Raw genomic sequence first — 16,461 nt, 5'->3', positions numbered from 1 at the left:
GCAGCTCGGACCGAACCGAGACACACGCGCCAGCAACCGGAGTCCTAGCCCTAATGGCCCGGGACCACGAACCTTTGTCCAACACCTCCAGCAAGCGTTGCTCCCACCGTGTTCCAACGGACATCGGGGCAAAGGCAAGGCCAAGCGCTAGGATCAGGACGAGGGCCCCTCCACGCAAAAGGGGAAAAAGAACAGAAAGGATCGTCGTGGACCGGCCAACTCCATGTTGGTCGCCATGGCTGATCACGTGGGCACATAGCCCCAACAGGACCCTCCGGGCCACTTCCACGAGCTTATGGAGAGCCCATGCACCAACCATGACTACCCTGTCAAACACCTCTATAGGGATGCCAGCTCCTCAAGCGCCTTCTGCGGTAGGCTGGCGGGCCAGAGGAAGAAAAAGGCGAAGAAGCAGCGACCGAGAAAGGGGGCGTAGCGGGCAAGGATCCAGATGACTAAAAGTTGAAGTGATTCGACTGGACGCCTACCGACTGAAGGACAACAACAATGACATTCTCTCTGAACGCTTGGAACAGCTATGTCATTTTTCTTCCCCTAAGTTTCAGTCTTACCATTATTTACTTAGCGTATGCTCCTATAAAAGCACCTCGACCCAAACACATTTCGGCCCGGGGCGCTCGGAGGCTCCACTAGGGTACACTACTACCTCTCTATTTTGTTTACTATCATATGGTGAAATTCCTTCCTACCCAACCAAAAGGGTAGTTCGTTCCTTTAATTTGACTTATGTAGCTTTACTTTAAAACATTCTGATCGATCGCACCCCGCCTTTCCCTATGGTTACGAGCAGCTGAGCCTCACGGGCCACGCCCCGGGCTCCCAAGGTTGTAGCCTATGGGACAAACGGGTAGGTATGAGAAAGAAAGAATAAAAAACAAAATTATGCTAAGGGAAAACTAAGGAACAAAAGAAGAACAAGCTTCCCCGAACGGAGTGACTCCATCATAGAAAACGAAACCAATTAAGCTCACAGGAACCTTTACACGGGGGCTCCCCCACGAATTTAACTTTTACGTTCACTAAACTACTTATATTTTACAAGCTATTGGACCGGCTCAGCAGCATCTGCTGTCAGTGCAACCGGCGAAGGAGCATGCTGCTCACTTCCTGGTGGCACGACATTTGGCTCGATCGAAGCTGGGGCGACGTCCACCTCTGACCCAGGCTCCGTGCCATCCGTAGGCTAGGCAACGTCCTCCGCATGCATGCTTCTGGCCATGTCTTCACGATAGACATCCATCACCCACTAAGTAGAGACTTGCTCCACCACCGACCTTGCATGCGGCAGCAAGCTCTCCCCGATCGATTGGATGTCCACCGTGCTCAAGCCTTCAGCATACCCACTACAGATAGTAGCGAAGTCTAGGTTCGGGTGGTGCGTCGCCACCGAAGTCAACACCCCCGACGCTCCATAGAATAGGCTACTTGTGATAAGGTCCCAGACCGTATCTGGAACCTCCGCGAGCTAGACGACAGGCGCGCTGGTACTTGGCACCGACCCAAAGACCTCTGAGATGACAAGCTGAGCAACGTTGTGGATCTAGTCAAGTTCCCCCTCAAGAGCACGTGGCTCTTCATGGGACTTGGCTAGCTCCTCTGCATTTTGGCTAAAACTCACCTTGACCGTCTCCAGGTCTTGCTCCAGCGACTTCACCTTTCCGCCCAGCTCTAAAAGAAGGGCGACAAGCTCAGAAATAGGCTGAAGGAAGAAACCAACATGACAAGAAATAGAAAAGGTATGTACCGACGTGGAAGTTCTCAAGGACAGAGAGTTCCCCCACCTATCGAGATGCCTGCGCGCATAGCCGGGCGTTCGCCTCCGCCATCCCCATCACCCGGCCCCGAAGCGTGAGCACTTCTTGGTCTGCCTCCAACCGGGCCTTCCACTCTGACTCTAGAGCCTTCCGTTCTAACTCCAGGGCCTTCTACGCCGACTCCAAGGCCTTCCGCTCCGACACCAAAGCACTCCGCTCTGACTCAAGGGCCACCAAGGACTCTTGGAGTGCCACCTCGGTGTTCGCAACCCCACCTCGGTCTCCACCTGGCGGGCCTTCGCTGCCTCGAGCCCTTGCTCGGCGGCAATCGCCCGCTCTGCTGCACGCTGCCCCTCCGCCCGCGCCATAGTCGCCTCGGCCGCCCGGTCCTGGGATTCGTAGTGAGTGGATTCTAGCTGACGCTCAAGCTCAGCCATCCAGGCGTGCTCCATTCGAACGAAGTGGGACGGCATCCCCTTCAGACTCTACAAAAAACAAGCATGCTAAGGCAATCGACAAAAGATTCAGAGGTCAAGGACAAGTATGTGAAACTCACCTCCGCGGCAAGCTGCAGGTCGACCTTGACTAACTACTGAGCGGACTTAACCTGCTCCTAGGCGTCTTCGAGCTTCACGAATAGGTTGGTGAGTTCAGACACCGCGACATGTCCTTGCTCCCCAAGGATGTCCCAGAGCTGACACTCCTGGGAATCCCAAAGGACGAACCCCACCTTCGCTAGGTCCTCAGGGTAGGGCCACTCCAGGTCACCCTCCGATAGCCTGCTGGAGGGCCCAGCCTCTGACTGGACCACTGCCAGCTCCTGCGACGACACTGACAGCTCCACCATGTCATCCGCCTCGTCATCGAACGGGATGTCCAGCACCTCGCTTGCACAGACCACCGTCAGGCATTCCGACTTTGTCCCAGCCACATTTTCCCCGGCTTCTTCGGCTCCGACCATGAGGGTGAGCCATGCAGCCCTCCACCCGGCAAGCCAGGGAGCTCGGTCTCCCTCTCCTCTTCCGCCATAGCTGGTGGTGGAGGGGCCATGAGGGTTACTTCCAACGCAACCCCCGCCGCCAGCACCGGGATCACCGCTAATGCCGCCACCACCGATGCCACCGTATCAGCAACCAACCCGGGGGGCACCACCCCCAGAAGGGAAGGGCTCACCGACGCCACCCTGTTCCCCCCGCCGCTTGCCGCAACGTGGTGCAGGGTGGGACTCCAATCCTCCTACACGGGAGTTGGGGCAATGCTCAACCCCATCATCGCCCGGCCATTGACAGAAAGTCCAGGTAAGTCACACTCCAAAAAAGTCTCAACAACGAAAGATCGAAAAGAAACAAAGAAAAATGTACCGGGAGGTGAGTGGCATGACTCTGAAGGCGAGACCCAACATCGATGGGCCTACAGGGCAAGGACCGCTCCCAGGCCGCAACCCGTGCCCCCTCACTTCAGCCGGCCTCCGTGGGATCCTCCGACTCGACGTCGCTCTTTCTTTCCCCGGCCTTCACGCGCCGGGAAACCTCCTTCTCCTTCTTGTACTTCCATTGAGCCACCTCAGCTTTCTTCTTCTTCCTGGCATCCGCCGCCTCCTTCTGGGTGGCCTACCGAGCCGCGCCCTCCGGCCCCTTTAGAAGGTGCGGTCGGGACTTGTAAGCATCAAGCCCCTGCACATAGGTGACTCAAAATAAAAATGCAGGAAAGTGAAGGGGAAAGGAACACAGAGTAAAAAGGGAAGCGCACCATTCTTGACACCACCGAGGCATTAAGAGGTATGGGCTTTTGCTCGACCATCTCTCTGGGCTTCAGTAGCAGCACTTGGCCGAGGCAACTCTAGACCTCGTCGTCTGGTGGCTCTTCCGACGACGCACGGTCCGGGTCTGACAGGCCATTGTACTTCCACATCAGTTGCGTCCTCTCCGCCAATGGCACAACCCGGCGGCGGTAGAGGGTGTGGAACACCTGCACCCCATCAAGGCTGCGCCGCACAAGCTTCTGGAGCTCCTCCTCGATGACCCCCACCTTATGCTTCTCCTTATGGGCACAACCCCACGACCAACTATCCTACTTTTCCGGCCTCCCACCGGTGAATGATGGGAACGGCGCCTCTATCGGATTCCTGATATAAAACCACTCCCCATGCCGCCCCCGGTTGGAGTCACAGGGGATGTACGCGGGATATGAGCCTCCAGCGCTCGGTTTCCTCTACAGGGCGAAACCCCCACCGGCGTGACCTCGGACGAATTCATCGTCGTCAAGCTCTCCTAGAGAATAGCCACTAGAAGAAGTCCGCATGCGGCTCCATCCCGAGGAAAGCCTCACAGACAGTGACGAAGCCGGCGATGTGCAGCACCCCCATCGGATTAAGGTGTTGCAGGTCCAGACCCCACTCATTGAGGAGCCCATGTAGGAACCAATGCATGGGGTATCCTAACCCACGCTCATGGAAGGTGAGAAAGGAAACCACCTCATCAGGCCAAGGTTGCAGGAACTCCTCCCTCCTGGGAGCCCTCTAGTGCGCCACCTCCTTCGGCGGCAGAAACCCCTTCACGATGAAGGCCTTCAACACCGACTCCCTCACGGTGGATGACCTCCAGTCCGACATTTCGCTCCGGGATCGCAAAAGGATTTGTGAGTTTTTCTCTTCTCCCTCGCTCTCTCCCTTTTCTTTCCTAGTAACCACCGCGACTCTCAAGAACGCTCTCAGCAAAGAGGAAAAGGGAAGGAGGCGGCAGATGAGGAACAGGCAAAAGAACAGGGCAAAAACCTTCTCTCTTCTCCTACTTAAGGAAAAGGGAACAGCAGTTAGGGAAGGGCGCGCCGATCGGGGAAGGCAAAACGGCGAAGCGAAAAAGTCTCTCTTTCCCATTTAATGCAGATGAGACATGCGCCTGACTGATGAGACGTGCCCTGACCGATGAGACGTGCCCTGCCCGACTAAACAGCTCCTGATCGAACGGGACATGGCCTAGGCATGGCCCACCACTACCGCACAACCAACCACTACCGCACGCCGAGCACAAGAACCAAAACGCCACCGCACGCGGGCGGCTCTCCGCTTCCCTAGGCTAGACCTAGAAAAACCCAAAAACGGGATCTCCACCGGGAGAGACCATCGGACCCCTTCAATCAATCGAATCGCTCAGGATAAACACCGAGTGATAGGTAAGGAGCAAAGGGACACCCCATATAGGCCATGCCGACTCCATCACGAACGACAAGCATGGGTCCCGGTCAGACATTTCCGACTGGAGCTCTCCAAACCCCGTCACTCGAGACATCAAGGTAACACTGTCGACCCCCTCTATTTCTTTATAAATCATTTTATACAACCATATGCGCATCTCATTCCATATGATGCATGCCTCCTGGATGATTCGAGACCTGAACCGCCTGGGGGCTTAGGAACTAAGCATCGCACGTGCAGCGAATTGCATCACAACGCTCCGTGTTGCGTCACGAAGCGGTGGTTGCCTCATTCGACATGAGCAACCAACAGAGCCAGGGGAGAAAAATGTAGATGAGCCCCGTGCGGCCCTCGCCCAGTCTGGCAGACAGGGTCATCTCAACCTTCTCGTTCAATCCTGAACTTCTTGCCAAGCCCATAGAATCTCCATCAAGGGGAGGCCGTTAGGCCACCCGGGTCGGTCTTCGGAATGACCTAGGCATCTGCCAGGTTGTAGGTAAAGGAGTAGTGGAATGTCACAAGAGGGCTATGCCGACCCCATCATGAACGACGGACCTAGATTCCACTCGATCATACCCATTAGCGAAATCATTGAGCGCGTCACTCGAGCCCGAGCGATCGGGACAAGCGACAAAACTCAGCCCCTCCAGTTGTGAGGAACCGAGGACGGGGTAATGCACACAACTCACGCCGACCCCTACTAAGGCCCAACAGGGCTCAGGGGCTCAAGACACAAAACGCCTGGGTCTACGACCCCGATCTCGCCCCATCCGGCTACGCTCCGACTGCGCTCCAAACGCCTGGATCTACGACCCTGATCTCGCCCCATCCGGCTACACTCCGACTATGCTCCAAAACACCTGGGTCTATGACCCCGAACTCATCCCATCCAGCTGCGCTTCGACTACACACCAAATGCCTAGGTCTACGACCCCAAACTCGCCCCATCAGGATCCACGAGCACCGCCTTGTCGCCTCGTCTGATCCCTAAACTAATAAACTAACTGCCTCGGCTGCGCGGGCTACACCAAGGCCAAGATCCACGAGCACCGCCTTGATGCCTCGCCTGATCCCTAAACTAACAAACTAACGGCCACGCCTAATCCCACGGCGCGCACCGACGCCAGGATCCGTGAGCTCCGTCTCATCCGATCCCCAACAACTAACCGCCTCAGTTGCACAACGATGCCTTGGCTGACAAACTCCGTCTCGATTGAAAAACACACACAAACACGCCCGCTGGCAAACACCCCCCAGCCAGTTCTGCCCGAACCGTTCGGGGGCTCAGGGGCTACACCCGCGGGTGCGCTCGCACACCCACCGACAAAACAAAAACTTCCCTCGCTGACAACACAAAAGAACCCCCTAGATAGTTCTGCCCGAACCGCCCAAGGGCTCGGGGGCTACACCCTCGGGTGCGCTCGCGCGCACCCGTCGTCAAGACAAAAATCCCCTAGACAATTCTGCCTGAATCGCCCGGGGGCTCAGGGGCTTCTGTCGGGTTCATAAACCCGGGGTCCCTCGCGGACCGGCTTCCCCGCAAAGGTTCGGCCCAAGCAGACAGCACGCAACTCATGGGCCGGCCCAAATACCTGAGCGATAGGCCGGGGAAGTGATCCAATCTCTGACCGATAAGGAGGAACAGCGCCCGTTTCTGACTCCGGCCTGCCTCTCCGACCGGAGCACTCACTTCGGTCTCTAGCCTGCCTTCGGACGGCCTCTCCGACCGGAAGGCCTGGCAAAAAACACCGCTTCAAACTCCGACCCGAGCTCTCCGACCGGGGATACGCCAAGCCTCTGCTCACTACTCTTCTCCGACTGGCGCAATCAGAGCCGACTGGGACCAAACCGACCGGGGACGCCCACTCAATAAGGACCAGGAAACATCCAGAGAACGTAAGGCACGGCGCACAAGTCAAAGCCATGATACCAGGGACCATACCCTGTACACTTGTAGAAACAGTACTCTGCAGCCTCCCTGACACAAACAGTGTTGTAGGCGCCGACATTTTCCCCTACAGTATTGTAGGCGCCATTAACTCTCATACGGTAAGGCACCCCACATGCCTCTGGGCATCGACAGTGTTGTGGGAGCCGGGATTTACCGTACCGAGTGAACATGGTGAAACCCTTCACATGCCTCTATGCATCAACAGTATATGCAGGTACCGACATCTGCCATACCTAAAGAAGGCGACGCAATCTCCACATGCATCTGACATTCTACAGTGGCATCAACAGTATTATGGGCACCTACAATCATCTTGTACTCGCCTGCATGGGCAACAAGGCTCAGAAACAAACGTACCCTCTCCCTGTCACTTGTAAAGCCATTCTCTTCATCTATAAAAGGGGATGCACTCCCTCCAACATAAGAGGGGTGATTCAAGTTCAACTCAGTCCCTTTAGATTCATTAGATCGACCAAGTTCACTAGTCCATAACCGTAGAACCGCCAAGTTCGAACCTCAAGCACACGCTTGAACACTTAGCTCGTAGCGGAGCTCCTGTCGCTTTTGGCTCTTCCGATCGGACCTCTCGTACACCCCATCTTTCTCCCTCTCATTTGTAACCCCACTGTAGACTTTGAGCACCTGGGCTCAGGAATAAAGTCACCGACTGACTCAAACTGGACGTAGGGCACGTTGCCTGAACCAGTATAAACCATGTGTCATTGAGTGCTAGGCCACCTCCAATCACAACGTACGACAAAACTACAAATATTTACGTGTTGGTCACTTTCTGCACCGGCAACATCTATCTTACATTGTTATCCTGCAGTTCTCTGAAACGATATTTCTATTTTAATGGAGGGAGTACCATGCCTATAGAGGGGTCGTCCAGTTAATTACCGTCACAGGACATGCATGTATTAATTAAAGAGTTGGTTCCACTCAAAGGGTACATACACTGGTACAGCAGCGATTTTTCCTGGTGGTAGCCATTTTTTTCACTGGCGGTTCGTAATGACCAAGCGCCAGTAAAAAGAAATCCATGGGCCAGGGTAAAGAACCGTCTGTGCAAACTCATTTACACGGGTGGTTCTTCTATTAAAACCACCAGTATTAATGGCGGAAAAGTTTAAACACTGGCGCCTACTTAAGTCAACCGCCAGTGTTGGCCTAAGAAAACCGCCAGTGTAGACTATTTATCGTGGCGGTTATTTAACTGAAACGTCTGTAATAAAACTACTATAAATACTCCTTCTTCCTCCCCGACAAGGAACTGTTCCACCGAGCTATCTTCTATTGGTTGCGAACTTGGAGGTCCAAAAATCATGAAATACAAAAGGGGAGGTTTTGCTCTTCATTTCTTTGAAGGAGGTCGCTTAAGAAGGTTAGTTAACGGACAAACATACAGCCGCGGCAAAAGCTAACTAGCATCCGATCCGATTGACGTGTGGGGTATATTTTTGGCGTCAACAGCGTCCACACTGAAATTCTCCAATAGGTCGTTGATCTTTAAATAATTTTTGTACATGTACATATATATATATATATATATATATATATATATATATATATATATATATATATATATATATATATATATATATATATATATATATATATATATATATATATGCTCAAGTAAACTAGAGGATAACTCCATGCAAAATTTAGTACTGACCCTATATCTAGTTTCCTTTGCTCTTTAATAATCTGAACTAGACATTGTAAGGGCGTGGACTAGGTCTCGTAACATTTAAGCAATAATATCCTTAAATATAATCTACTAGCAAAACTGATATGACGTAATTCTTCAGTCCAGCATGACGATATACAATGCAATAATGCATGATGGCGAAGTGAGGATTTATCACCATGATTATTCCTAAGTCTGTCCACTATATCTTCTCTGTGCAGAGATGCCGTCAGCTAGCGTGTCAACAGGTACCACTAACAACCCCGGAAAGCAGCAGGACCACACATGCATGATACACGGGTGCTGAGTTGCTGACTTGACTTGGCCACGCTCCAGCTAGCGGTCAGTCAGCCATACTGTATTACTGTATCTGCATGATCACATGTTAAGCATGCAACGTCCATGTAATTTTTTTGAGGGAAGCGTCCATGTAATTAACCCTAGAGACCGCCATCAAATCAATCGAACAACATGACCCATGTACAACCCCGGCCCCAGCCCAGCCCACGTCCCCAACCTGGATATCGACCCGGCCCAGCCCAGCCCTCTATGGAGCCCTATAAAAGGCACCCCATCCTCTCCATCTCAGCTTCGTGCCAGCTTGAGCATGTTCCACTTTGCTAGCCAGCATACTTAATTACACGTAGCTAGCTAGCTTACTCAGCTGTGGTGCACTCTGCACTAGCCAGCTGGTGTGTGTAGGAGTGTAGGTATCACTATAATCCTCGCCGTTCCGGCGACCATGGCGGCGAAGCAGCAGGCCGTCGCGGCCTCCGGCCACACCAAGATGGGGGAGGAGAAGCTGATCATCCGGCCGGAGAAGGTGAGGTTCATCGACGTCCTGTCGATGCTGTTCCTGCGGCGCCCCATCACGAGCTACGCGTTCGTGGAGGCCGGCGACCGGACCGCCGCCGACTTCGGCAGCACGCCGGGCGACTGGCTCGTCGCGCTCACGCAGCTCATCCAGAAGGCGCTGGAGGCCGCCTACTACCCGGCGCTCGTGATCGGCGCCGTCGTCGAGTTCCTCCTCAACTTCGTCGCGCTCAACAATGGCATACTCGGCATCTTTCTCAACATCTTCAAATGTACGTTGGTACACATGCATGAACGGTTTATATACATATACATGAACTAACATCGATCGCTAATAAGGTTATATTGTTTTGATCTTGTTAATAATTCATAAACACCGACGTTATATTTATAACATAACTTGATATTTATGTAACGACAAACATGGCACAAATGTATGAATGTACTGCGTGCTAGCTAGCTAATAAGGCTTTGCACATGATCAACTGAATAACCAGCTTCTGGACCTTTCAAAAAGAACTTCTGGCTAATTTGAAACAAATATAATGCAATTTAAATCACAAAATGAAGAATGGTCTATAAGCACATGTTCTAATTACTCAACACTAAGTCAACGCCGTGTTATAACATGCATCGAGAGAAAAATGCATATTGCTGTGTGCGAACGTCACAGGATGTCGTCCGTCATCAAAAGGCCGGTAAAGTGACAGAACAGTACAATATGACCCCAGAACGTCTCCCTCTCTTCCTCTCCCCATTGTCTTCCCATTCCTCATCTTTATTTATAGATTTTTTCATTTCTTTTGTTACAATTTGTTTTTTTTTTCTTTTTGTTTCTCTCTTCATTACATATCCTTTTGCTAAGCATTCTGTGTCAGTTTAAGCATTTGTTTGAGCTTAGCTCTTTATTTCTCACATGTAGATTCTTTTTTCTTCGAGCCATAATTAATAGAATCATTATCTTTTTGCAAGGAAAGGTAACCATTTGTTTGTGTTTTTTATTTTCTCTTCTTTATGGTTTCCCTTTCCATTTTTTGTTAGTTTAGGCAAGCATGTGTCTTGGACAAGATCGAGCTCACAGAAACTACCCACACCTGCTCCTCAATTTTGTATTGTCCATTTGGCAAGTTTTGTTTGTCGTTCAGATGCATGACACTTGCACACATACAGTATGATGAGAAGATAAGTTTGCATAGTAATCCAACACATGCATGCAAGATCGGATGCATGAATATATAATTTCAAAATTGTGATTAAATTATAAATGCCAAGTAAGCGCCGGTGCATCTTTATTAAAAATTAAGAAATGCCAATGGACGCTATGGGCAGGTAAGCTGGTGATCCCACACCGGGAGGCGCCCAACTTCCGGTCCATGATCGGGCTGATCGACGGCAGGACGGAGCTGAAGCCGCTGCCGGCCGGGGGCGGCCCCGAGGACCGGCGGCTGCAGGTGGTGGGCGTCTCTGCCACCGGCGACGACGACTACTACGTGGACGTGGAGAGCGGCGGCGGTAGCACGGGCACGGCAGTGGTGCCGCTGGTGCAGCAGCAGTACGTGAACGGGCGGCTGATCCGGCTGCGCACCTTCAGCATCTTCGAGGTGAGCATGATGGCCGCCAAGATCGCCTATGAGAACGCCGCCTACATCGAGAACGTTGTCAACAACGTCTGGAAGGTACGGTTTTATATTACAGACGACCTATAGCTAGCTACAGATTGTTGAACGATTATTTGGAAATCATACAGAAATTTTAATTAATTTGGGCAGGAAGTTAGGCAAATTTAAAATCATTTTTTCGGAATAAAAAAAAGAAAATCACATTTTTCGCATAGTAAAGTAATCTTTTTGGGATCTCAAATGACAAGATGATTCTTTCATGGGACGACAACGACAAACGAGTTTCCATCGTCGTTCAGTTCCTGCTCCTGGACAGCTAGACTTAATAACCAGTGGTCTCTGTATTTATCTCCAAATTAAAGAGAGAAATAAATTGGTCTGAATTTTTGCTCCAAGCCCAGCAGCAAGTGGTTGTTCAGATCACAAGGTTGCACACTTGCACCATCCATACTTGCAGTTCTGTGAATAACACATGGATTTTTTTTTAACCTGATGCATGAGTCCTGATGAGAAAAACTGTCGACTTGTCAATTATGCATGACGACGGCAACACTAGTGCAGAGTTGTAGGTATCAACAAGGACACCAATCATTTTGGGACAAGTAGACAACTTCTTCCATGCATCAATCAAAGCCGTGGACGACGCTAGCTAGCGCTTGCAATCTGAAGTTTCTTCGATCAAGATCTATGCATACGTACCTGCCCCATATATATAAAAACGTTCACAAGTCACTGCTGACTGTCACTATCTCACTCACTCCATAACCACGTGCATATGACTAATCTGTCATAAACAACTCTTAGATGCCACTTGCCACGCACTGTCGTCTAATCTGGCCACATTAATTAATTATATGATGATTAAATTGTATATACACACAATATTCTCCAAGTGCCAAGAAATTACCGCCCGTATGATAATCTACTCTAGTAGTATTTGTTAATAACAAGCTAATGGATCTTGGTTCCATCTCTGCTGTGTGTTTGAATTTGCAGTTCCACTTCGTGGGTTTCTACAACTGCTGGAACAGTAAGTTCAATTCGATGCAATAATTCATATATATGCGGAGTGAAACAATTCAAATAATCAAGATCTACCTGGATGAAATATGCAGAGTTTGTGGGCGACCACACGACGCAGGCGTTCGTGTTCACCGACAAGGCGAGCGACGCGAGCGTGGTGGTGGTGTCGTTCCGGGGCACGGAGCCCTTCAACATGAGGGACTGGTCCACGGACGTGAACCTCTCATGGCTAGGCATGGGCGTTCTGGGCCACGTCCACGTCGGCTTCCTCAAGGCGCTCGGTCTCCAGGAGGAGGACGGCAAGGACGCCGCCAAGGCGTTCCCCAAAGCCGCCCCCAACGCCGTCCAGGGCAAACCCGTCGCCTACTACGCGCTGCGCGAGGAGCTCAAGAAGCAGCTCAAGGCGCACCCGAACGCCAACGTGGTGGTGACCGGCCACAGCCTGGGCGGCGCGCTGGCGGCGATCTTCCCGGCCCTGTTGGCGTTCCACGGGGAGCGCGACGTCCTGGACCGCCTCCTGTCCGTGGTCACCTACGGGCAGCCGCGCGTCGGGGACAAGGTGTTCGCCGACTACGTGCGCGCCAACGTGCCCGTGGAGCCGCTCCGCGTGGTGTACCGCTACGACGTGGTGCCCCGTGTCCCGTTCGACGCGCCGCCCGTCGCCGAGTTCAAGCACGGCGGCACCTGCGTCTACTTCGACGGCTGGTATAAGGGCCGGGAGATCGCTAAGGGAGGCGACGCACCGAATCCGAACTACTTTAACCCCAAGTACCTGCTGTCCATGTATGGCAACGCCTGGGGCGATCTGTTCAAGGGCGCCTTCCTGTGGACCAAGGAGGGCAAGGACTATCGCGAGGGCGCCGTCTCGCTGCTCTACCGCGCTACCGGCCTGCTCGTGCCCGGCATCGCGTCGCACAGCCCGAGAGACTACGTCAATGCCGTCCGCCTCGGCAGTGTCGCCACGGGCAAGGAGGAGGTCTGATGTCACCATCGATGACCATGAGAGCTAGCTAGCTAGCTTGGCTTTGGATGTCACTGCGTGTGTCGGTGTGTGGATGGACTGTGCAGCAAGAGGAAAGCAAGCTGACTGTGACGTACTGCGTGTGTTCATTTCCATGTGTATCATTGCAATAATTGGATGAAATAAACAGCATTAAGCTTCAGTATTATTGAATATATGCATATCCACTCTCCTCTACATGATCATGCATGAACATGAACATGGCACGGCAGGCCACGTTGCTGAACAGTTCTAGTGCTTGGAAGAATGTATCAAAACTGTGAAGCATGTCCATGTGCACTCTTGTACTTCCCTGCTGTGAGTTATGACTGCTTGCCTCTTGTCGCGAGACGATTCAGACTGTGCTCACTGTTCTGTTCAGCAGATCATCACTGAACTAAGGGCCCGTTTGGTGCGGATTCCGCAGCTCCGGCTCCCACTGTATTTTTTACTGTAAACAGCACTGTGTGACACTGTTAACCAGAGCTGATTTCCTCTCTCGTCTCTCCTCCGAGAGCCGGTGGAGCTGAAAAAATTGGCTTCACCGGCTCACATGCCTGGACAATTTATTATTATAATATGCACACATGCCTCGTCTGCTTATTTTGTTTTTTTAAGGTGTACAATTCACTTGGTTGGCCTATAGCAGACGTCAAATTAAAATGCCTTTTAATTTTCTCCCAAGTTGGGACAATGTGATATTTCTTTGTGACGGTAGATAAGAAGGTACAATATAAATTAAAAAATACAATAAAAATAGTAATACGATATCGATCATTGTTAAATCAACAAGGGTCGTAGGCAGTAGTTTCGTTGGTCTTTGTGTAGCTCTGTTTGGAATTTGCTGTGGTCGGGGCTGCTATTTGTTATCTATATCAGGAGAGCGGATATGGGCAGAACAGCGGAATGCCCACGCATCTCATAGCCTGCTTTTGTCTTAGGCCCAAGAGCCCAGCGTGCCAAAGACTTGCATATAATGCATGGCCCATGAGTATCTTGTTGCATTCCTCTTCTACTACCTGGTTGTCACCTAATGGGAACAATTGAATGTGATCGGTTTTTAATTTTTTATATTTATATATAGGATATAGGAGTCCTTCTTTGTGTTGCCTAAGAGCAAGGCTAATAATACAGCCGGCTTGCTGGCCGTAAGGTTCTTTGCAGCCTTCTCTCAGCCCACTCATATAGTAGTTGGCTCTTTACAGTTAATACATGACCCACTTATCTCTCTCACAGGCTTTCTTGGTTCTTGTGCCCAAGCCGGCTGTAAGCTTACAGCCCGCTTCTCCTCTCTCTCCTCCCCTCTCTCCTCCACCTCAGCATTTAGTCGGCTTACAGCCTACTATTATACTTGCTCTAATGGCACCAATAGATCTGCAATATCATGTGTTGGAAGGCGAGGGGACTCAATGACGAGGGAAAATGATCTAGCATTAATTCGTAATCATTTCATCAGGGGCAGTGGATGTGTGTCTACAAGAGACAAAGATGGAAAATTGGACTCCAACATTTCTCAAATAAATAAACGTTACCGACATCATTTTACATGATCATTTCATCTGAGGTTATATAAAAAATTCAAAAAATAAATAAATTTTAAAATGTGAGATTTTCAAACAGAATTGATGGGATCTCAATGATTTCAAATGAAAAGTCATCAAATACAAAGTTGTACATCTCTTCAAGGTATACAACGTTGATATAAAGTTGTTTTCATCAGGCTTTGTTTGAAAAAGTTATGAATTTGACTGTTGTCGGGTTCATAAACCCGGGGTCCCTCGCGGACCGGCTTCCCAACAAAGGCTCAGCCCGGCAGGCAACGTTGCAGACAACGCGCAACTCATGGGCCGGACCAAGTACCTAAACAACAGGCTAGAGGGGCGATCCAATCATCTACAGGAAGGCCTGGCCGAGGAGGAACGGCGCCCGTTTTCCGACTCCGGCCCACCTCTCCGACCGAAGCGCTCGCTTCGGTCTCTAGCCCGTCTTCGGACGTCCTCTCCGACCAGAAGGCCTAGCCAAAGCACTACTTCCAACTCCGACCCGAGTCTTCGACTAGGGATGCACCAAACCCCTGCTCACTGCTCTTCTCCGACTGGCGCATTCAGAGCCGACTGGGACTAACCGATCGGGAACGCCCGCTCAGTAAGGACCAGGGAACGGATGGGGAAAGTAAGGCAGGGCGTACAAGTCAAACCGAAATACAAGGGACCATACCTGCACACCTGCCAGGCAGTCCCTGTGACCCTCCTGGCACGACAAAACCCAAGCAATGTTGTGGGCACCGATATTTTCCCCTACAGTATTGTGGGTGCCATTAATTCCCATACGGTAAGGCTCCTCTACATGCCTCTGGGCATCAACAGTGTTGTGGGCGTCGGCATTTACCGTACCAAGCGAACATAGTAAAACCCCTTGCATGCCTCCAGATATAAATAGTGTGGCAGCCGCTGACGTCTACCGTACCCGAAGAAAACAACACAACCTCCCACATGCATCTGACATCCAACAGTGTTGTGGGCGCCTACCATCATCCTGTACCCACCGGCGTGGGCAACAAGGCTCAGTAGCATATGTACTCTCTCCCTCTCACTTGAAAGGCCATCCCTTTCATCTATAAAAGGGTATGCGCTCTCTCCCAAGAGATAGGTGATTTAGATTCATTAGATCGATCAAGTTCACTACTACACAACAGCAGAACCACCAGTTTCAAACCACGAGCACACGCTCGATCACTTAGCTCATAGCGGGGCTCCCATCACTCTCGGCCCTTCCGACCAGAGTCCGACCGAACCTCCTGTACCCCCCATCTTTCTCCTTCTCGTTTGTAACCCCACTGCAAACTTCGAGCACCTAGGCTCAGGAATAAAGTCACTGACCGAGTCAAACTGGACGTAGGGCACGTTGCCTGAACCAGTACAAACCCTGTGTCATTGAGTGCTAATCCACCTCTGATCACAACGTACGGCAAAACTACAAATATTTACGTGTTGGTCACTTTCTGCACCGACAGTTGGCGCCGTCCGTGGGGAAGACGTTGTGTGTTCAACACTTTTGGTCATCGGATGGCCCACTTTTCCGCCACCTTCTCCATGGTGGGCTCAGGCGATATGACTCGCTTCGGCTCACTAGAGTTTCCCGCACTCCCACCTGTTGGGATGTGGGTTCCACCCGTCTTAGAGCCGTCCTAGGCCTTCCTCTTCAGAAGCCTAGACTTCATCGCACTCGTTCTGGCACCCGTCAGAGGGGCACCCTCCATCGGCTCCGAGACGCATGACGACTTCAACGACAAGGCATCTGTGCTTCATTCCGAGCAAACTCTCTGCTCAAACCCTGCTGTGAGTAATGTACATACTGTTATTTACTTGCTATTCTCTATCTTCCACCGATTATC

General features: G+C 51.3%; 1 protein-coding gene across 1 annotated transcript; it reads left to right on the top strand.

Moving 5' to 3' along the window:
• Positions 1-9,210: 9,210 nt before the first annotated feature.
• Positions 9,211-13,260, top strand: LOC136513244 (triacylglycerol lipase OBL1-like). Its single transcript, XM_066507243.1, has 4 exons — positions 9,211-9,697; positions 10,755-11,101; positions 12,041-12,074; positions 12,160-13,260. The coding sequence occupies exons 1-4, from the start codon at positions 9,355-9,357 to the stop codon at positions 13,047-13,049; spliced, it is 1,614 nt and encodes a 537-aa protein (XP_066363340.1). The 5' UTR covers positions 9,211-9,354; the 3' UTR covers positions 13,050-13,260.
• The last annotated feature ends 3,201 nt before the right edge of the window (positions 13,261-16,461 follow it).

This window comes from Miscanthus floridulus, chromosome 16 (genome assembly GCF_019320115.1).
Source record: "Miscanthus floridulus cultivar M001 chromosome 16, ASM1932011v1, whole genome shotgun sequence".
Classification (NCBI taxonomy): Eukaryota; Viridiplantae; Streptophyta; class Magnoliopsida; order Poales; family Poaceae; genus Miscanthus; species Miscanthus floridulus.
The sequence above is the reverse complement of the archived record's forward strand: the minus strand, read 5'-3'. Positions and strand labels throughout refer to the sequence as shown.